Here is a 22618-nt window from a genome sequence, read left to right as displayed (position 1 = left end):
AACGAATGATTTATGTGTTTAGGGAGATCATTGATGTAGATCAGGAAAAGACTTGGACCCAGGATGGACCCCTGAGGGACTTTAGCATTAATACTGCGGGCCTCTGATTTTTGTCCATCAACCACTACTCTTCTGAGCCTATCAGAGAGAAATGATTTAATGATTGAGAAAACATTTCCAGCTATACCGTAGCTGGAAATCTTGTGAAGTAGGCCTTTATGCCATACTTTATCGAAGGCCTTTGATATGTCAAGAGCAATTGCCCTAGAAAGGAAACCTTTGTCAAGCAATTCGCTAATCCTATGAGATATAACCATTAGCACATCTGCTGTAGATCTTGCAGAACGGAAATCATATTGTGTGTCACTAAGAAGATTATTTCTGCTGAGGTGGTTGACTACTTCTCTATTTCATATGGATTCCAGCAACTTACTCATGACACACAGGAGACTTATTGGTCTGTACTGAGAGGGAGATTACTTATCACCTGAATTCTTAAATACAGGGCATACTGATGAGGTTTTCCAGGGTGTTGGAAAGCACTTCTTAAGACAATGCTTAAACAGTTTTGTAAGTATGGGAGCAAGTTCTGGTTGAAGCTTTTTTAACACTATAATCAGGATTCTTTCAGGGCCAGTTGCTTTACTGGAATCAAGGTTCTTTATTAGCTTGGCGACCTCACGCACAGATATTTGTATGTTAACTAGCATGTTGTGTGTTATAGGAGGAAATACGGGGAGTTAATGGCCTTCGTCGCATAAATGTAGAATTAGCTGCAAAGTTCTTTGCAAATAGTTTGGCCTTGTCTGATGCTGACGAGATGACCTCAGGTCCATTGATAATGGTTGGGATAGAACGCATGCTTCTGTTCAAGATCCTGTTTGCTATTTGCCAGAACTGGTGGGAACCAAGCCGCTGCTCAGCTACTTTGGGTTTAACAGACTGAGCATATAGCTCTCTTGCATTTTTTATTACTCTTTTACAGTGATTGCTGGCAGTCCTGAAAGCAGCTTTAGTCTCAGTGCATCTATTATGTTGGTCGCTATGGAAAAAGTGATTTCTGTGCGCGATGGCAGCAGCACATTCTGAGGAGAACCATGGCTGGCTGTTAGGTTTTTGTTGGAATTTTTGGATGGTATGAATCGGTTTATGCCTACAATTAACCATTCGGTCAGGTCTGATATAGAGAGAACACATCCTTTTTAAACATGGAATGCAGAAGTAGATCAGATATGAATGTACGGAAGCTATCCCAGTCAGCCATAGAGTATCGGTATACAGTACGGTGGAGAGGTACGTCTGGGGACATTACATTTCATTTTTATCTTAACTGATATAACGGAATGGTCAGAGGATCCTAGAGGAGATAGAACGGAACATGAACATAGCTCAGGGGAAGTTGAGAGAAAAAAGTCTAGAAGGCTTGAATACTGACCGGTAGTATCGAGCACACAGGTGGGCTCGCAAACAGTCTGAGTTAGGTCATAGGCAATGGCAAAATCATGACAGAACCTCCCCTCATCATCTGTCTTATTTGAGTGGGTCAGCCATGCCATGTTATGGACATTGAAGTCACCGCAGATGTGAATGTTAGTCGAGGGATGTGCAGACAGGATGTGGTCTCAGATATACTCTTAAAGATAGTAACTCCGCTGTTGTGGGGTCAATAGAGGGCAAATATAAATTTTCTATTTACAACTACTAAAACTACTAGATTAATTTACGTTACTTTTGGAACATGATATTTTTATCTACATTCTAAACAATTCTTTTTATTCAATATAATATTTGTTTTATAGCTATTCAAGTTAAGATAAAATACCATACCGTTAGATGGAACAGACTCCATCTTGATAAAACTAGTATTCAAAGGGAAGTAACGCTTTGCTCTTTCTTATTTGTTTTGATGAAAACAGCATTTTGGAAAGCAGTTATCTGCCCTTACATTCAGCAGCCAAGAATGGGGAAAAACATTTCTAACGGACGTTTGTTCAGCCACTACAATTAAATTTCATAGCAATTTATTATCAGTTGTATCATTATATAAAAAGCACTTTGTTTGTGTGTGTAAGTTTGTTCTCTACGAACTTGGAAACAGCTGGCCCGTTTTTTTTTATTTTTTTTATTTCACAGGAAAATACCTGATTTATCTGGAAGTGTTCTTACATAAATTTTATAAGACAGGGGCGCATTCGCAATAAATGTTTCTGTTTAGAGCACAATTGAACCATAATACTTTATTTTTGCATTTTAAACTTTAAGTGAAGTTATTATTTACAGATAATCAACAGTAGATTCTCTAGAGTGCAATGTAGACTACAACATATTGTGGATTGTCACTGCAGGGAAGCATGTGAAGCTTCCTTCTGATACACTGTGGTGGGGTTGGCTCCTTAACTAGAACAGGTTAACTAACGATAAAAAAAAATGCCAGAAATTATTCTCTATTAAAGTAGATAAACTTAGGACTTTATTTAAGTAGTATACTTAATATATACTATTACTGCAAGCTTGCCTGTATTGAAAATGCTTGCTTCTTGTTGGCAAATCAAACCATCTAATATAGTTAGCCTTATGTTCAAGTACATTCGAAATATAATACAGTGCAAAGAAACAGTTACTCATGAAAACGAACCTCCTAAAGTAAAACCTTGAATAATTATCTAAACTCGAATGTAAATTAATATTAAGCCGACTTTACAAATTGATAATAGTTAATTATTGGATTTTAATTAATTATAAGATGAAACTCTAATGATTTAAACTCGATAGATAACGACAAACTTCCACCCATTAATATGGGAGGGGAGATTATCATCAAAAGTGTCCTGAATTGCTAACTTAGCGCCGGACTTAATACTTAGATATAAATAAGTCACTTGTCCCCATTCCCCCCCCCCCGTTTTTTTTTTTTTTGTTTTTTTTTAAATGGAGAGTAGATAATACAGTGGATGTGTTATCGGCAGCTCCAGTAACTCTCGCTTCTCCTATTTTGTCATTCAGTCCTCATTCAATGAGTGATTTTTCTGACAAAGGGTGAAGAAAAAGCTGCTTAAAGGTCGATAGTACTTGGTGACCAGTAGTCTGAGATGTCAGAAATTTTTCTGTCTCTGTCTGTCCTTGTGGCCATGTCACTAGTAAGGGTGCTGGAGGTAAACGTTTTGTCTGGGCTGACGTTATCCGCCTGATAGTCAGGGACCCGAACCTTGGATTAACCACTAAGGAGGCTGTCCTATCAGCAGGCGCAAAGTACTGGGACTGCTGTATTGCCATTTGGTGAGTGGATCTGGACCATGCAGAAGTCTCTGGTGGGGCCTCTCGATGCCATACTAGTGGGTAATTGTTACGGCTTTACCTTTTCGTGTGCTACAAATAAAAAAATTTTCCTGTCTTTTTCTCTCTTACTTTCCCTCTCTGTACTGCTCTAACCAAGTATGCTGGCCTATTCCACAAATCCCAAAACCTCAACATGAAATATCTCCAGAATAAAAACTCAAACCTAGAACCCCATCTTCCAACGTAGACCCCTACTACCAAGTCTCCTTCTCCAACATCAGGGGTCTACGTTCCAACCTTCCAGAGGTTGAAACCCAATTACAGGAGACGAAACCGGACATATTATTTCTAAGTGAAACTGGAATAGGGCCGACCACTTCCCTAGATGAGTTCATAATTAACGGATGCTCTAATTTAACAGCTAAATCTGACACCCAAGATCGCCATGGACATGGAATATATGCCTATATTAAGGATGGCTTCCCATGTGGCAGGGATATCTCTAGAGAAGATCCTAATTTACCCTATATGTGCTTCAGGGTTGCACTTGTTAACACCACTGCATTTATATTTGCCCTCTATAGATAGGCCCCACAACAACGGAGTTACTATCTTTAAGAGCATACCTAAGAAAATAGACCACATACTGTCTTCACATCCCTCGGCTAACATCCACATATGTGGTGACTTCAACGTCCATAACGTGGAATGGCTGACCCATTCAAATATGACAGATGATGAGGGGAGGTTTTGTCATGATTTTGCCATTGCTTATAACCTCACTCAGATTGTTCGCGAACCAACCCGTGTGCCCGATACACCCGGTCAATATGCAAGCCTCTTAGACCTTTTTCTCTCAACTTCCCCTGAGCTATGTTCATGTTCCGTTCATTCTCCTCTAGGATCCTCCGACCACTCCGTCGTATCAGTTAAGATAAAAACGAAATGTAAGAAGCCCCCAGACGTACCCCTCCACCGTACTGTATACCGATACTCTATGGCTGACTGGGATAGCTTCCGTACATTCATATCTGATTTACCTCTGCACTCCATGTTTAAAAAGGAAGTGTCCTCTATAGTATCAGATCTGACCGAATGGTTAATTGTAGGCATAGACCAATTCATACCATCTAAAAAATTCCAACAAAAACCTAACAGCCAGCCATGGTTCTCCCCAGAATGTGCTGCTGCAATCGCGCACAGAAATCACTTTTTCCATAGCTACCAACGTAATAGATGCACTGAGACTAAAGCTGCTTTCAGGTCTGCCAGCAATCACTGTAAAAGAGTAATAAAAAATGCAAGAAAGCTATATGCTCAGTCCGTTAAATCCAAGGTAGCTGATCAGCGGCTTGGATCCCACCAGTTTTGGCAAATAACAAATAGGATCCTGAACAGAAGTGTGCGTTCTATCCCAACCATTATAGGTCATCTCGTCAGCGTTAGACAAGGCCAAACTATTTGCAAAGAACTTTGCAGCTAATTCTACCCTATGCGACGAAGGCCATCAACTGCCCATACTTCCTCCTATAACACAGAACAAGCTAGGTAACATACAAATATCCGTGCATGAGGTCGCCAAGCTAATAAAGAACCTAGATTCCAGTAAAGCAACTGGCCCTGATGGCATCCCAATTATAGTGTTAAAAAAGCTTCAACCAGAACTTGCTCCCATACTTACGAAACTATTTAAGCGCTGCCTTAAGAAGTGCTTTCCGACTCCCTGGAATACCTCATCAGTTTGCCCTGTATTTAAGAATTCAGGTGATAAGTCATCTCCCTCTCAGTACAGACCTATAAGTCTCCTGTGTGTTATGAGTAAGTTGTTGGAATCTATATTAAATAGAGAAATAGTCAACCACCTCAGCAGGAATAACCTTCTTAGTGACACACAATATGGTTTCCGCTCTGCAAGATCTACTGCAGATGTGCTGACGGTTATAGCCCACAGGGTTAGTGAATCTCTTGACAAAGGCTTCCTTTCTAGGGCAATTGCTCTTGACATATCAAAGGCCTTCGACAAGGTATGGCATAAGGGTCTACTTCACAAGATTTCTAGCTACGGTATAACTGGAAAATTCAATCATTAAATCATTTCTCTCCGATAGGCTCATAAGAGTAGTGGTAGATGGACAAAAATTGGAGGCCTGCAATATAAATGCTGGAGTCCCTCAGGGGTCAATCCTGGGCCCAACTCTCTTCCTGATCTACATCAATGACCTCCCTAAACACATACTTAAATCATTCGTTGACATCTATGCTGATGACACGACCATCTACGGCAACACATCAAAGGCTGTAAATGACAAAGTTCTCTCAAATTCTCTCTCCTCTGATCTCGAGCGCGTGGTTCAGTGGGGGAAGATGTGGCTGGTTACCTTTAATGCATCCAAAACCAAACTCCTATCCTTATATCATCAACGCTCTGATCCCCAGCTGGCATCAATTGTGATGGATGGCTCTCGTCTGGGTGAGGCCCCGTGTTTTGACAAGCTTCTGGGTTTGACCGTTACTCCTGATCTGAAATGGAACACATACATCAAGTCTGTTGCCAAGGTCGCTGGAAAGATGGTGGGATCCTTCTACCGCTCCAGAAGATATCTCACTACTGATGCAATTCTCTATCTATATAAAAGCCAAGTACGTCCAAGGATGAAATACTGTTGCCATATCTGGGCAGGAGCTGCTAAAAACAGCCTATCCTGCCTTGACAGAGTACAAAATAGACTTTGTGGCTTAGTGGGGGATGCCCTTTTCTCTACCCTGCAACCTGTCTCCCACAGAAGAGACGTTGCGAGTCTATCCTTGTTTTATCGTTATTTTCATGGCAGGTGCTCGTCTGAGCTCCAGTCTCTGGTCCCCCCTCGCCAATCTTTCACGAAAAACACACGTCTAGCTGAATCCACTGTCAAAAATTTCCCCCACTCTATATCTGTGCCTAAATCAAAACGCGGATTCCATGAACAAAGCTTCTTTCTTAGAACTGCATGCCTGTGGAACTCTGTTCCATCTGCCTGCTTCCCTCCAGACTACAACTTGGATGTCTTCAAGTCCAATGTTAACAAATTCCTAATGAACCGCCCCCTTAATTAAACACTTCATCAAATCTCCACACTAACGTAATGTACTTGCAATAACTCTTATCCCTGAGTGGCTTCCGGGCCTTGATAAGTTGGTATCACTGTGTAGTAAAAAAAAAAAAAAAAAAAAAAAAAAGGGCAATTATTTTATTTGATTAAAACATGTCTGATTTCACAGATAATAAAAGTATGGCAAGGGTGAACATTTGTTGATTTTGATTCAATCCTGGACAATGCTCGTTTATATAATAAATAATTATTGTTGATCTACACAGAATTGTTTTTATTCAAATTATTTCTTTATATTTGTTTTTTGCTGCTCTAAAAAAACTAATTTATTTCACATACATTCGTATATTGTACTTTTTCTATAAAAAGATACAGTTTTAATCAAAAGAATGCTGGGTTTTTCTTTGTCCATTTTTATCTGCATTGCAAGCAATTCTATCTATTCATACTAATGTTTGTTTTATAGCTATTTAAGTTGAAAGGCAAAAGATAAAATAGCAACTATATTGTTAGATGTTACACGTTCCATTTTGAGAATGTAATTCTTTGCCCTTTGTTGACCAAAACAGCATTTTCTTAATAGATCACCAAAATTAAGCTATGTGGAACCTCGTCAGTGACCTTTTGTAAATACCAGGCAATTTATATGAGATGATGGTGACAACCTAAAAATTGAGGTTATCTATAAATATAAAAGCGAAAATGTATGTATATTTGTATGTGTGTTCGCTTTTTCAAAAGGCTTTTTTCAGAGAAGCGGTCGGTCGGTTCACAACTTTTTAAAACTTTTTATATCACATATAAATCGTAATATCTCACAGTTAACAACGAAGCTCGCCTGTCTATTTAATTTGCTCGATTTTGGGAAGATAAATATTCAACATTTGTTGCTTGCCACATGTGGGTTAGTCTTTTTCCTATAACATCTTGGGGGGGGGGGAAGCGTTCAGCAGTAAATGACATACTATCCCGCAGTCAAACTTGACCTCATTAACTCCTTAAAACGGGCACCTGCCAAATCCAAGTAATTAAATAAATTCAAACGTGTTTCCGTTAGCATCTCGCGTTGGGACAATGGTTAACGTCGCACGTTTCTTGTTTTTTTTTTCACACTTTAATTTACAACTTTGCCTCAAGGGTTCGGGTTCGATCCTGATACTTACTTTTTTTGGTTACAGTTTTGGTAAGTAGTTAGGCTCGAACCTGAAGCCTCGAGGTGAAGGTGGAAAATAAAGTGTGAAAAAACCTGACACGTTACCCGCTCGACCAGCAAGAAAGAGTAACTGAAACACGTTTGAATTTATTTAAGTATTAAAAACAGAATTGACATGTGCCCGCAATAAAATTTAACTCCACTACTTCTATTTGACCTCATTAATGAGGTCAAATAGAAGTAGCGGAGTTAAATTTTACTGCGGGGCAGCTTTTGGGTTTGTTTATCTAACTTTGGCTGGTTGTTTCCCCAAGATGTTGGGGGGGGGGCAGCTCCCCATAAAAAGGGGATTGTCCAAATTGAATAGCAATTTATTAATTGTCTATAGTTCTGGGATGAGGTGATTTCATTATGGATTTCGTTTTTTTGACTCACTTCCTCATCTTCGGTGTTTTTTCCACTACGTTTCGAGTATAGAACTGAACACAATTTGGGAACCTCTAATCATAAGAGAGAACCTAGAATAACAACTTAGGTTTAACAGTACCCAAAAAAAATTGATACATCATTGTCCTAGTGACACATGGCCGAGGCGACTAAGATGTTGGAACAGACATTGCAAGTCTCCAAGGTGCTGAGTTCAATCCTGAGCGAAAGCAGTGGCAGTGACAACACAATGACAGCGATAGACACAGCAGTAACAGCATTAAGCGGTAGCAGCAGGGACAGCCTGAATGGAACGAGAACATGGTACCCCCGTAACAATAAAGGGTTGGGTTCGAAATTCCAAAAAAACAGTTCCCGAGTTCGAGATACACCTGAAGAAAGCCGAAGGATGATACGGCCAAAACGTAATGGGAAAACACCGAAGATGAGGAAGTGAGTGTGAAAAACAAAATCCATAATGAATAGCAATTGTCTGATATAAGGAGTTTGCCCCCACATTGATCAAAGTTGATTGCTACTGGACCTTCCCCGGTGCAATTGCCAGGAACAGTGCTTAGATTGAATTAGTTTCGGTTTTATACAAAAAAAGCTAAACGAACACAAGATGGTCTGAAATAGTAAGAATTTTTTAAAAATCAATGTAAATAAATCTAGACGCGACCCGCGTTCCCAAATCGTACATATTATGATCTAGGGGATATATAAACACTTCTAAGACATACTACCCCCCCCCCCCTTGCACCCCGAGACCCCCCCCCCCCCCCCCCCCCGTCTGAATTTATTGTTTTCAAATTGCAAATTCAATATTTTAGTGAATTTTTTTTTGTTTTTTAAAACGATTTCAGCGAGAACTCGCCAGACAAACACATGAAATTATTAAATATTATTGTGGTTGCATGGAAGACGATGGCTACCCGGCTCTTCGTTGTGCTCTGTGTATCGGTGGAATGCCAGTCAAGGATCAAATTGAACTTATCAAAAGGTAAACATCTGCAGATTTCTATTTTGTTTTATTAGAAACAACTGACAAACTTGGTCAGCAAATTTTGAGGGCGGGGGGGCTTATGTTGTGTAGCGGGGGGTTCATATTGGAGACACATATAATGGGGACTCAGAGCAGAGATAACGGCAATGATGATGATGACGACGATGATGACAATACTGAGGGAGACACATTTATATCAGAGCTGAGAGAGATGCAAATTCATTATTGAAGGAATGTGCAATACCGTTCTTTTAAATCGCAACGATGACTGTGACAATTCTTGGGGACTTCATATTATTACGGAGCTGGGACATATATGTAACAATTCTTGTTGCATAGAGGAGGGGAGATACATTATTGATGATGGAGGAGGGGACATTACGTGGAAGGGGGAGTTATACAAAGTTCATTACAAGATGATGATAGAGAAAACACATTTACCTTTCAGTTGGTGGAATGTGCCAACACAAAGATAAGCAGTTACAAAACATAGATGGTGATTTCTTTATTCATCGGCCAACCGATTGATTGATGATGTCAGGGATTCAAGCCTTTTTGACTACATGGTCTACTCTTCCACCCTTTGCCTCTAAGGGCATCAGCTTCACTTTCTGACTCTCTCTCTCTCTCTCTCTCTCTCTCTCTCTCTCTCTGGCTGTGAGTGTGTCTCTCTCAAATTTCAAACCCCATCTCAATATATTGAGAATCACCTTTGTTTATGACGTCAGAGGTGTGGTCTCAATGTGACTTTATCACGTTTCAATTCACCCATGCCCTTGCACACGTATTGACACCCCTCTGTTAAACAAAAGGAATCTGTAAATTAAATTGTATCATTTAACCTATTTATTATATTACATTTTCAACTTTGTTATTGTTCATTCTTTTAACTGACATATTTAACATCCAGTTATTTCTAAGAGAATAGACAATCGCTCTATCTCTGACATAAATAATATTTAGTTATTTGCATTCCTAGGATGTCAATATCTATATCTTTTAACACTTGCCTACAGGGTTCGATTCTAGACTTTTCCTAATATCATTTTCACTTATCTAGTCTGTCTTCTTATTTACATGAGAAGGGGATAGTCCTTCTTATGTAACACTTATCCAGAATTCCACTTAATTAAAAAAAATAAAAATACAGAAAAAATTTTATGATGTACATACCTGTCATGGAGCGAAAAAAGTCATATTCCAAGAATCACATAAATTGATCAAGTATATTTTTTTTTAATTTTTAGAGAGAAAATCATTTTTATGATTTTTAGCGATTTTAATAGTACATTGTAACCATTATTGAACTCGGTAGTTCAAAGTGAGTTATCTCCCCATTGTTTATTAAACATAACTGATCTCGCTTCGTCATAAAATTTTATTTTCTTTGTTAAAAAAAACTACTTGATCAATTTACATGATTTTTGGAATATAGCATTTTCATTCCATGATAGGTGTGTACATCATAAAGATTTTTCTGTATTTTTGTTTTTGAATTAGTTTGAATTTGTAATTTGTGTAAACCTTAACTTGGCAGTACACAAAAAAATTTAAATTCTTTAAAATATCTCAATAGTGGTATACATAGAAAGAGCTTGATAAGTTAAGAAAGAATTTTTTTTTAATTTTAAAATCTGATTAAAATTAAAGAAGTTGTGACTATTTTTGTACATTGCACGTTTGGACATTTTCCCTCTTTAAGACCATATGCGTTTTGTCACATTTTTTACACTACTTTTTCAGTAAAAATGCCATATCTTTGTTAAAACACACGATTAAGCAACAAAGTTTACCATACAAATGCATTTTTGTGCTAGGAATCAGAATATGCCACTGAAAATCTCAAGAATTTAATAGTTTCTAAATAATTTACAGTAAATGCACATAAGTATACTGCAATTCCTTAAAAATGTATCTATTAAAAAAAAAAAAAGAAGTTAGAAAACTCAAAGTTGAATTTTAATGCATTTTATGTACAAATAACTGAAATCTAAATTTAGGACTGTTTAAAAATGAATATATTGCAATATTTCTTTGGTCATTGTAGATTAACACCATTTGTTTCCCCCCACCTCCCATCTGGTCATCTCTCCAAAATATGATTCTACCTTTTTAGGCAATTACGTGTGAACATTCTGATAAACAAAAATTATTTTAGAAGTTAATGTAAATTGATTCATTTTGGGCCATTCTAGTATAGGCAGTTAACCATTTTTCTATGGGAAATAAATCCTGGGTTTTTAAAGATGATTATGTGTGGTTTTTAGAAGGTCTTTGTGCAATTATGGAAGGATGGGGAGGCTTGCCACTCTGACATTGGGTTAGGACCAAGGGAAATTATGTGTGAAACTCCTGAAGACTTGATAGAAACAAAACAAAAAACAATTTTAGAATTTAGAATGAGGGTTGGTTTCACATAAATGTAAAATAATTCACCATTTCGAAACCATTCTAGCGTTGTAGGACAGTTAAACAATTTATTTTTGTGGGAGATGAATCGTGTATTTTTAAGGAAAGATCTCTTTTTTTTTTCCTTTTTTTTTTTTTTTTAGACGATAATTTTACTTGGTGAGGAGCTTGCCGCTCTGACATTATTGTTAGCGCTAAAGAAGATTGTAGAAGAAGGTTTGCCACTCATACCTAGGGTTATAGGTAGGATTATTTACGGTTACTGATTCATAATTATTGGCTTTTGAAAATATTATGGCTTAGATTTTGAACATCAAATTACTTTTAAATAAGCAAACTTAGGTAAATAAGGGTGTGAAACTTTACAAGAATTAAGACAAGCAAACAAAAATAAAGCTTATTTAAAACAAGTGATGTCACTCTAACAGAAAACATGACGTTTTGGAAAAGTATCAAGTATTTTTGCCCACTTATTTAAATATATAAAAAAAATTGCTAAAGCTGAAAAATCGTTAATAAATTTTGAATGAGTTTGATTTTTATTTTCAATTGCATTTCATATTGTTTTTTTTTTCCGAGTGACACATTATTTTGTTTTTAAACTTTCTAATTTAAAATGTTTTTTATTTCTTAATTTCACTAGAAACTGAGCACCCTCACAAATATTTAAATATTGATTTTTTTTTTTTTTTTTTTTAATCTGGTAAGTTAGTGTCTATCTGATAATAATCCACTGAAAAAAAATTGTAAAAAAGACAAAAAAATAGGGAGGCGGGGTACCACTCATATACATGAACCAAAAAAATAATTTCACATTTTCGATTGTTCAAAGCAAAGTACTGTTTAATACACCATTAAAAACTAATGCAATGGATAAAGTGCATGCAACTTATAGGTTTAGAAGGCTTATTTTCTCGTCTTTTTAATCATATAAATATTTTTAAAAATTTGACTAGAAATATTGAGAAATTGCAAGTTGAGATTGTTTTAATAATTATATATTCTGATAACTGAATAGCCCTGATTAAAACTAATTATATTCTGATAACAATATAGCTCTAACTAAACATGTAAGAACATTTTTATATTCATATTTTCAATTATTTAAAAAAGAAATTGTTCTGCAATAAAAATTTTAAAAAATAAACCAAAAAAAATGTCGCTTTACAGCCATGCTATCACTGTTGCTGATGCTGCTACTAATACTACAAAACAATTTTCTATCAAAAGTCAATAGAAACATTTTTTTTTGCCAAGTATCATCATTTTAAATTGCTAGAGAAAACAAGATATAATTATACTTTTAATGAATAAAAACAGTAAAAAGATTGTTTTATTTACTAGTGGGTGTCTGAAGAAATTTTTTTCCAAAATTTTCAATACTCATCATGTTGAAGTTTTTTTTTTATTTTAACACAATAAAAAAAAAAAAAACTGGTCAAAAGTATTTCAGACACCCCAAACTGTTAAGTGACATCTTTTCTGATTAGTTTCCAAATTTCATGACAAAATTGTTAATACAAATGCAGTACGAGCATTTACAAGTCAGGAGAGGGGGCTCTTTACAAAATCTTACTGAAACACATTTTTATGATGTTAACATTTTTATCACTTTATTTGTTTAAAACTCTTAAAATATGTAATGTACATTGTTATTTATTAATTCATTTGAAAGTATGTGTATTTCTGAAGAAAATGGTGGTATTTTGAGGACGTAAAGTGCCTTGGTTTTTAAAATATGATAGAACCCTCTTGAAATCTGTGATTATCCAAAGCCTTTTATCATCCGTGCGTATTGCTACTTAACTCTCACAGACTATTGCCTACAGTAGCAGTGGGTTACAAATTAAATGTGAGCTCCAACTTTGGGATCACAGATGTAATGTCGTCTAGTCTTAGACCCTTTAAAATTATTCAGGCATTCACTGAATACTAGAATCGTGCATATATCATCAAATTTAGAGGTGCACAAATACACGCAAATCTAAGTCCATGTGGCAACACAATTTCCACATCAACTGGTTTTCAAAACAATACTATCGCTCTCCACGATGTCTCCAAGGTTAGTGTTCTGATTGTGCTGGCTTTTTTTTTTCTCTCACTAAAGATCACCATTTGACAGGAAAAGTTTTGTTTGAAAATGTCTGTGAAAAAACTGAATCACTTTCAAAACACAAAAAAGCAAAAAAGAAATGATTACAATTTATTCCTTTAAGCATGTTGACATGCACAATTCTTAACAGCCCCTGTTTCACAGCGCAAAATCATTCATTTAATTATTATATTGATCACTACGAAACAGATGCTGTCAAAAATTGTGCATATCAACGTACTTAAAGGAAGAAATTGTAAGATGATCAATATCTTGAAATTTGGAATATAGACCTTTGTCATTTATTTGTTTTATATATATATATGTTTGTATAATTAGAATGGCTAGCTTATAATTCTTTCTGATTTAAGAGATACATTTTGGATTGGCTAGAGTATTTGTATCAGCTTAACTTTTCTAAGTTCGTGTAGGCGAGTTAAATTTGTTTACAAGCCTCAGTAACTTGCATTCCACACTTACGTTGTGTTCTCAGGCACTGTAAAAGAGACTCTCTGATCGTTTCAAATTCTTTGTTTTTATTGAACCATTATTTACTCCCTCTCGTGCTGTGATTACTATTAATGACTTCTATTTCTCCTCTCCAAAACAGAGAGAGTGTAAACCAATTTCCTTTCTCTTGATAATCATATTGTCTTTTCCTTTTCTTCCTTCTTTTTCTTTTTAACAGATTAACTTTTTGCAGAATGATAATTTAGTGCTTCTATATTATAATAACAGAAAAAAATATTGAATTTCAAGTAAAACAAATGGTAGCTATATAATTGTCATGTTGCAAATAGTAACATATCCAAAAATTACAGAAAACAATATGGTAGAAAAATAATTATTAATGAAAAACTGTGTTTGATAAAGTTTAGATAGGAAATAAATTTTGTCTGACATTTTAAATTACATTATAATCCAAAGGACCCTTCAATGTAAACAAAAGAGCCCTGATCATGGGACCATAAATGTAAACTTAGCAAGGCAGGGTTGTTTATAAACCATTAGGCACTAACCCTAAGTCCTGGTGGCAACATTTTTAACTTTGTCAAGGGTGACCAACACCCACTGGTCACTGGAAAATACTGCTCGGAATGCACAAAACGTGCATGACCATAAGTCTGTGTGGCAACACTGTTTACTTTGGCTGGCTGTACATTGCTTTGACATCATGCTGAATTCCCTTCTCACGATGGCTTGGTCTGTGTCTTCACCGTCTGGACGCCAGAGTTGACCTGCACCTCCAATCTGACAGACAATCAACAAATAAAGAAAAACCATTATTCACTGAAAGTTACAAAACTCTGATCATTCATAAGTTTCTGATTCTAAATACCAATGTTCGAGGACTGGCAGCTTCCATTAGTAAAGTTGAGGCAATCAACCCTAGTCTGGGCTTGTCTCTTTACTTGTTTTTAAACTGGAATTGTAATTTTGTTGGAGAATTTTACTGTTGCATCAATGACTGTGATTTATGTAGGAATCAAACAACGACCTTGGAGCAACACAATGAGTGGATGATCACTCTGTGTAATGAATGCATCTGGATGCACATTCATTACATGTTTTGCAACCTGTTTTTTACATTTGTGTTCGAAAACTTTTTATATGAAAATTTTTGTTTGTACATGCATGTATTTCTTTAATTTTGTTACATAACGAAGTCCATTGTTTAAATGAAAATTATTGCGTGACACCTGAAGGGTCAAAGGTGACTCCAGAATGTAAGTTGAAGAAACCTTATGACTTCAGAACATAGATTTTTTTTTGTCTCTTGGCTGGCGAGACTTCAAGCAAGAAAATATGTCTTTGATACAACCCTTAATGGGGAGCAGGTGTACACATTCTAACTAGGTATAATGAGACATGCTAATAGACAAGTTTTAGTGACACATTAAATTTTTGAGGTGATCTCAGAAAAAAGTTGACAAAATTCTTTTGTTGCAGCATTAACTGAGACCATGCAGTTGAGACTGGCCGGTGTCAATTGAGCAATGATTTTGGACCAGCACAACAAGTGGATGATGATGGCCTGTGCTGTGAATGCACACAGATACAGAAACAACAAAATGGAACCAGCTGCAACAAAGAGAGAAAAAAAATCAACATAATTACGCCGACTCCTACTGTGATCACTACTACAGAGAACAATCATACCAAAAGATGTTAAAAGTGCTGTAATATCCAACAGAAAACATTCAGTTCCTCTTTGTTAATTGTAGCAAAATTCAAAAATTGAAATATTGAATTTCAAGTGAAACTAATGGCATCTACTGAATTGTTATGTCACAGTAATGAACATATTAAAAAATTATGAAAAATGATAAGGTAAAAAATTAATTATTAATGAAAATAGTTTTCGAAGACAATTGGTAAAAATTGAGTTTTGCAAAAAAAAAAAAAAAAAGAAACCAGATTTCTAATTGTAACAAAAGGAAGGTAATCTTTTCTGAAAACTGAAAATTTTTGGCGAATTTAGAAAAACTTAATTTTCGCTAATTGTCTCCAAAAATTGTTTTCGTTAACACTTATTTTTCCACCTTAGCGGTTTTTTGTTTTCTAATTTTTGGATATTTTCATTACTGCGACATGACAATTCAGTAAATTCCATTGGCTTCACTTGTAATTCGATAATACAATATTTCAATATTTTAACGAAGAACCAAACTTTTTAATTGATTTTACAAATGATGAGGTGAAACTTGTATTCAAATTATTGTTCACATCTTAAGTGTTATTCGCATAATGTTTTGGTCAATGTAACCTCCAACCTTTTTCAGATGTATCTTGTTGAACTTGGGAATCTGTATGGAATTTTGAAGTGAAGCCTTTATTTAATCCACAAGTGTAGCGTGTTCTGGTTCTGTCAGCCATGGCTGGTAGAAACTAGTTCAGCTCAAAATTCCAAATAATTGAAATAATATGAATTATCAATCCTCATCTCAAAAGTTCAGAAACATGTTAATTTTTACCTTAACAATAACCTTGTGAGCAAATATTGTCGGCATCATATATGTGTGTGAAAAAGACAAAAGAGTAAACTAATTAAACACAGGAATAAAATCATCCAAAATGAAAGCTTTACTGGTTTCCTTTGGATCAACGAACATCTTCAAAAAACATTTAAGATTTTAAATTTATTGAAATAATGGAGAAAAAAAGCAGTAAAATCTTTTTAAAACAAAATAAATTTAAAATCCTCATTTTTTTTCTGAAGATGATCGTTGATCTAAATGAAATTTTGTGCAGATTCCCAAGTTGGACAAGATACACCTGAAGAAAGTCGGATGTTATATCGACCAAAACATTGTGAGGATATCACTGAAGATAAGAACAGTTGTCCGAATAATCCAAATATACAAATAATCAATCCTTATCTCAAAAGTTTAGAAACCTAACACTGAACCTTCCTGTTACTTACGTTTCTGAATTTTTTAGATGCAGATCGGTTATTCATATTATTTGGATTCTTCGGACTACTGTTCTCATCTTGAGTGTCATTTTGACAACGTTTCGGTCAATGTGACCTCCGACCTTCTCAATTTACTTCATGGATGTAGCAAAGATCCATGGTGTAGTGGTTAGATTATTTGGAAAAATCAATTGTAAAAGTGATATTCTCTTGAAGGTTGAAGGTTCAATTCTCAGTGTGGACAACCGAAAAATACAATTGCGAATTACTTAGGATTTCTGTCCAGTCATGGTTGACGGAATGAGAACATGTTACCCCCATGAATTAAATAAAGGATTCCATTTGAAATTTCATCCAAATTCCTGAGTTTGATAAGATACATCCGAAGAAGGTCAGAGGTTATATCGACCGAAACGTTGTGAAAATGACGCTCAAGATGAGAACAGTAATGTGATGAATCCCAATAATATGGGCTTCTTGCTTCCAATCAAATGACATCATGAACATAAATGAATTGTAGCCATTCGTTGCCTCCTCACACACCAGACAATAGGTCAATAGGTACAGCTATTCCTGATATAGAAGAAATAATTAAGTATTTTTATGTGTTTCCTGTGTCAGATCAAAAACGTAATTTTCCAAATTAAATTAAACATATAAATTGAAATTATGTTTAATTGAAAAATGAAGCTGAGGAGGGAGAGGGTGTATTTACAAAATATTCTTTGGTTTTTATGTCAGTGCTTGATAAAGTTTTCTGTTTACCTGCCCCCATTGGAAACTCCCTTCCCCTTCTTCTGTATTCTCTCCTGGGTGTCTCTAACATTAATTGAACTTAGACGAATCAGTTTTAGAATAAATTAAAATTTATTTGAATACATTTAATTGCTATCATAAATGAATGTTGTTTCTTGCTTTTTGGTTTTGCTTTTCCATTTTTTTTTTTTTTTTTTTTATAGAGGAGTTCACATTATAGTCGCTACTCCTGGCCGACTTATGGACATGTTAGACAAAAAAATGATCACATTGGATGTTTGTCGATATTTATGCATGGATGAGGCTGACAGAATGATTGACATGGGATTCGAAGAAGATGTGCGAACGATATTTTCTTATTTTAAGGTAAAAAATTTTTTTTTGTCGCACAAATTCACATTTTATCTTTAATATAAGTTTTTTTTTATAGTTTTTCTTTTTTTTTTCTGTTTTGTATTTTACCATAGATCATAATTTTAAAGTGGTGAGTTAAGGTTAAGTGGGGTTGAAGTTAGGGTTGAGGAGGGGAGGTTATGGTTAAGTATGTATGAGGTTAAGGTTGAGGAGGGAGAATAGGGTTAAGTGAGATTGAAGTTAGGGTTAGGGTGGAGAGGTTAGGTTGGGGGGGGGGAATACTTAAAAAGATTTTATTGCTTTTTTATCCCAAACAAGGCAAAGTGCCACTTGGATGTAAGGGGTTACTATTTGGGAAAAAATTTGCAGGGATACTATGTAAGGAGTTGAACAGCAGGATGTCGGTTCACATTACACTTGAACTTCTGCATGTCAGTATAGTTGAGGAAGCAGGGACTTTATTAAATTTTTTTTATTACATTTTCACCCCAAACAAGGCACATTGCCACTTTGTTGTAGGGGCTACTATCAGGGACATAAGCATCAGGGGTACTGTGTAGGGAGTTGGGCAGCAAGATGTCGGTTCACGTTGCACTTGAACTTCTGCATGTTAGTACAATCGGGGAAGCAGGGACCTGGAAGAGAATTCCAAAGTTTAGCTGTTCTGGGGAAGAAACTACTGGAGTAGAAGGCTCTCTTGCATCTAGGGATCTGTAATGTAAAGGGGTGGGATTTATCTGCTTGTCGGGTTTGTCGGGGGTATTTACATCGAGGGGGCACAAGTGCTTGCAGTTCGTCAGAGCATTCACCATTAAAGTACTTGTACCTATTTACTATGCATCCCCACGGGACAGAGTTAGACACCGGGGTCGTTTTTTAACATGGAGAAAAGGTACAAAAATAAAACATTGTCTCAGTCGTGAAGGACTAATCCTCTACCGAAAGAGAACTAAAATGGAAGTGCAGCATCTGAAGAACAAATGGTATTTATTTGCTCCCCCACTGAGCAAATTAGGCACAAGGCCGTTTTTAATGTGAGGTAAAAACTAGCTCCCCTAAAAGTAGGCAAAAAGGGGGCACTCTGGTTACCAAAAATAATAATTGTCCCCTCCATTGACTGGTACAAATTATCTTAAGTGCAGCATCTGAAGAACAGATACTACACTTTGATCTTGTTTATATATTTTATTGATTTAAAAAATTTTGAAAATACAATTAAGTAAAAAACAAAAGATTTTTAAATAACAAAATTAGGCACAAGGCCCTACAAGAGATTGGGGAGGGGAAGGGTTCAGGGTCTTTGTGACTAAAGTGATTAAAAGTAATAAATGTAGACTTTGGAGTCTTACTCTTGACTGGCAACATTTACCAAAATACCTCATTCACTCTATGGATCTTAATCTAACTAATAAATCCCCAGCATTTAAGAATCAAAAACATATTTACAATTTATAAACAGTTGTCTGCGTGTTTGTGTATGCATTTTTTTTTTTTTTTTTTTTAATTTTGTGTGTGTGCACGTGTGAAAAAATAAAATTCAATTTCATTAGAAAATAAAAAGTTTTTGAATTAAGAGAAAGATTGTTCGTGGAGTGGGGAAAAACTAATCAAAAGTGTTCATATCAAAAATAAATCCTACTGGGTTGTTAGACCCCCTTGTACTAATCTAGGTGACTAGACCCCCCACTGTTTTCCGGGGAACCGAAAACAAGCAGGGCGATCCCTAATGGGGAATGGGGAAAATACCTTAATGGAAGTGGGAAAAAACAAAGCAACGGGTGGAGGGGGGTTGGAAGGTGACCTCTGAGTGGGGGAGTGACCGGGGATGTTGAAAAAACAAGGATGTGGCACAAAGGGGATGGGCAGACTCAGAGGTTCTCTAGTACCAAAAAATAAAATCAGGAACAGGATCTCATTTGTACCACCAGTTAAGAGTCTTCTTAAAATTACTTAGCTAGAACCTAAGCGGGATGGGTTCCGAAGGACCCAGCACCGCCCGTGCCATGCTTAAGGAGGGAACACGTATTGAAACTTGGCTCCTTGACGGATGCACAGACTAGTGCTGTGCACCCACCTCTTGTCAAATTCCACTCTAGGCAACCTCCTCCAATCGCATCTGATCTTTACTTTAAGCAAATGTTTAAAGTAAACGATCAGGTCCCGATCCAGAACAGATGTCCCTTCGCGGACCAACTTGAGGCGCGTGATCCAAATCACCATGCGCGCTACTGCCAGGATCGCCAGGAAAACCATTCTTTCCTCTCTGGAGAACGGCGGCTCCATACACTTTGATCTTGACCAAAAGGCCAAGTAGTTAAAATATTTGTAGAACAGAGGGATGCAACATTTCATCGATGTGACAGAAGCTGAAGTTTAGCTGACAGTTCAGGACCTATATGACAGCAATACTCCATACATGAGAGAATGGTGGCCTTATAGAGGTATAGGATACTTTCAGGCGTTAATAGCTTCTAGCACAGTAGAGAGAACCCACCTTCTTCGCAGCGGTCCTGGCAATGCTTTCAATGTAATTGTTCCAACTCATGTTTCCTGTGAAGGTTAGGGCGAGGAGTTTGAAAGATGTACTTTCAGATAAAGAGTCATTGGCCATTGCTATTGATAGTAGGGAAGGCTTCTTGTAATTATTGAAGGAAACAAGTTTAGTCTTGGCAGCATTGAATGTGACCATCCATTTTTGTCCCCATTCCACTACTGATCGGAGGTCTTCCTCTAGTGTTTCTGCCATTTCTTTAGATATGTGTTCATTTGTTTTCTTGTTGTATCTGTTATAGAGTGTGGTGTCATCAGTATATATACTCATTTCACAGACAATTTTGTAAGGGAGGTCACTTATGAATATTAGGAATAATAAAGGTCCAAGGATAGACCCCTGAGATACTCCCGCATTTATCTCATATTGTTTAGATGTATGACCGTCAAGGACAACATGGATCTTTCTCTTAGAAGGATTTAATTATGTTATGTATTCTTCCAGTGATGCTGTATGATCTGATTTTCTTGAGAAGACCCTCATGCCATACCCTGTCAAAAGCCTTAGATATATCTAGAGCTACCACTGTACCCTCCTCCGCTTTGTCCAGTGACTGGTATATACGTTCTGAGATTACAGTTAGGATGTCTACTGTGGAACGGGCTTGCCTAAATCCATATTGTTGGTCAGTCAGAAGTTTAGCATCTGTAAGGTGATGAACTAGAGCTTGGTTAATTATGGCCTCAAATATTTTGGCGAAAAGTGGGAGGAGGCTAATTGGGTGATAATTTACTGGGTCAGTTCTTTCGCTAAAATTCTTGTAAACTGGCACTACAGAAGCAGTTTTCCAGCAGGCAGGAAAGCTACTTGAGTGGTGCACTTTTTTAATAGCACAGCTGGGATGAGATCAGGTCCACATGCTTTTGAAGTGTCAAGGTTTCTTATGATAGCATGCACCTTAGCAGGGATGATTTTTAGATTGTCTAGCGTGGCATCTGTGCACAAAGGAAAGTAAGATAGGGGATGGTTGGAAGGGTCCAGTGTGGAGTTTGAAGCAAACTGACTGGCAAGCATGTTAGCCTTCTCAGTTGCTAGGCAAACAAGCTCATGAATTTTTGATAGTGGGAGAATTGTTGATTTCCCATTTCTTACTACACTGTTGTAGATTTTCCAGCAGTCTCGGATTCCTAATTTCTGTGCTTCGATGCGTTTTTTAGTGGTTTCAGTAAATTCTCTCTTAGCCGTCGCTATTTCTTTCTTACAGTTATTTCTGGCTTCTATGTACTTCTGTCTGTTTGAACTGGACTTATGTCAGTTAAATTTGTGGTACACATGCTGCTTTTGCGCTATGGCAGCTGCACAAGTAGAAGTAAACCATTTGGGAGAGTAGTGTTTGCTGTAGAATTTGCATGTGGGAACATGTGCTTCAATTGCCACTTTGAACCATTCGATGGTCTCATTTGCACAATGTTCAGCAGGAAGTGAAAAGATATTTTGCCATGGAGTGTCCCTGATGAGGTCCCCGATGGCTTCCCAGTCAGTCTTTTTATAATATCTCATTGTTTTGAGCAGTGGCTCTTCAGTTTTGGCTCTAGAGTTTAGTGCGATTTCATCCATTACTACTGCATGATCTGCGTACCCAAGAGGGCTGTGGGCATTTGTTACAGTCATCGGGAACTGTGGTCAGAAACAGATCTAAAAGTGATGCATGTTGTTCTTGCTGGTCTGGTAAATGGGTTGGAAACATAACCATCTGTGATAGGGAATGAGATATAGAGAAGTTATGTGTTGTGCTACCAGCTGCGCCTGCGTAAGTAGAAAATCCAAACCAGTTGCTGTAGTAGACATTGAAATCACCAAATACATGCACTTGTGCACTAGTGTCGAGGGAAAGTGCTGTATCTATGCTGTCAGAGACTTTGTTTATAAGAGTACAGTCCTGGGTCGAGGGAGAGCGGTAGAGAAAATTGGGAGGGAATTACAAATCTAGCAGTTTGAGGGAAGAAATTATTTGAGTAGAAAGTTTACCAGCATCTAAGGATCTCTACAGTGTAAAGGTGGGATTTTGCTGCTTGTCAGGTTAGTTGGGGGTATTTATGTCAAGAGGGTACAAGGGCTTGAAATTAGTTGGTTGACCTTCCATTAAAATAC

The 22618-nt window shown here is 36.7% G+C and overlaps 1 protein-coding gene across 1 annotated transcript in view; it reads left to right on the top strand.

Annotated features, from left to right (window-relative positions):
* The window catches only part of LOC145283551 (putative ATP-dependent RNA helicase DDX41), an 87831-nt gene that overhangs the window by 50567 nt on the left and 14646 nt on the right, over positions 1–22618 (top strand). The window contains exons 8-9 of the mRNA XM_080132434.1: positions 8811–8947; positions 17826–17988. Coding sequence (XP_079988560.1) covers positions 8811–8947; positions 17826–17988 — 300 coding nt within the window. The remainder of the gene's footprint in view (positions 1–8810; positions 8948–17825; positions 17989–22618) is intronic.

The sequence above is a fragment of the Euprymna scolopes genome, chromosome 8 (genome assembly GCF_053919585.1).
Source record: "Euprymna scolopes isolate OS-2025 chromosome 8, ASM5391958v1, whole genome shotgun sequence".
Lineage (NCBI taxonomy): Eukaryota > Metazoa > Mollusca > Cephalopoda > Sepiida > Sepiolidae > Euprymna > Euprymna scolopes.
Note: the sequence above shows the minus strand (reverse complement) of the source record. Positions and strands in the feature narration are given on the sequence as shown.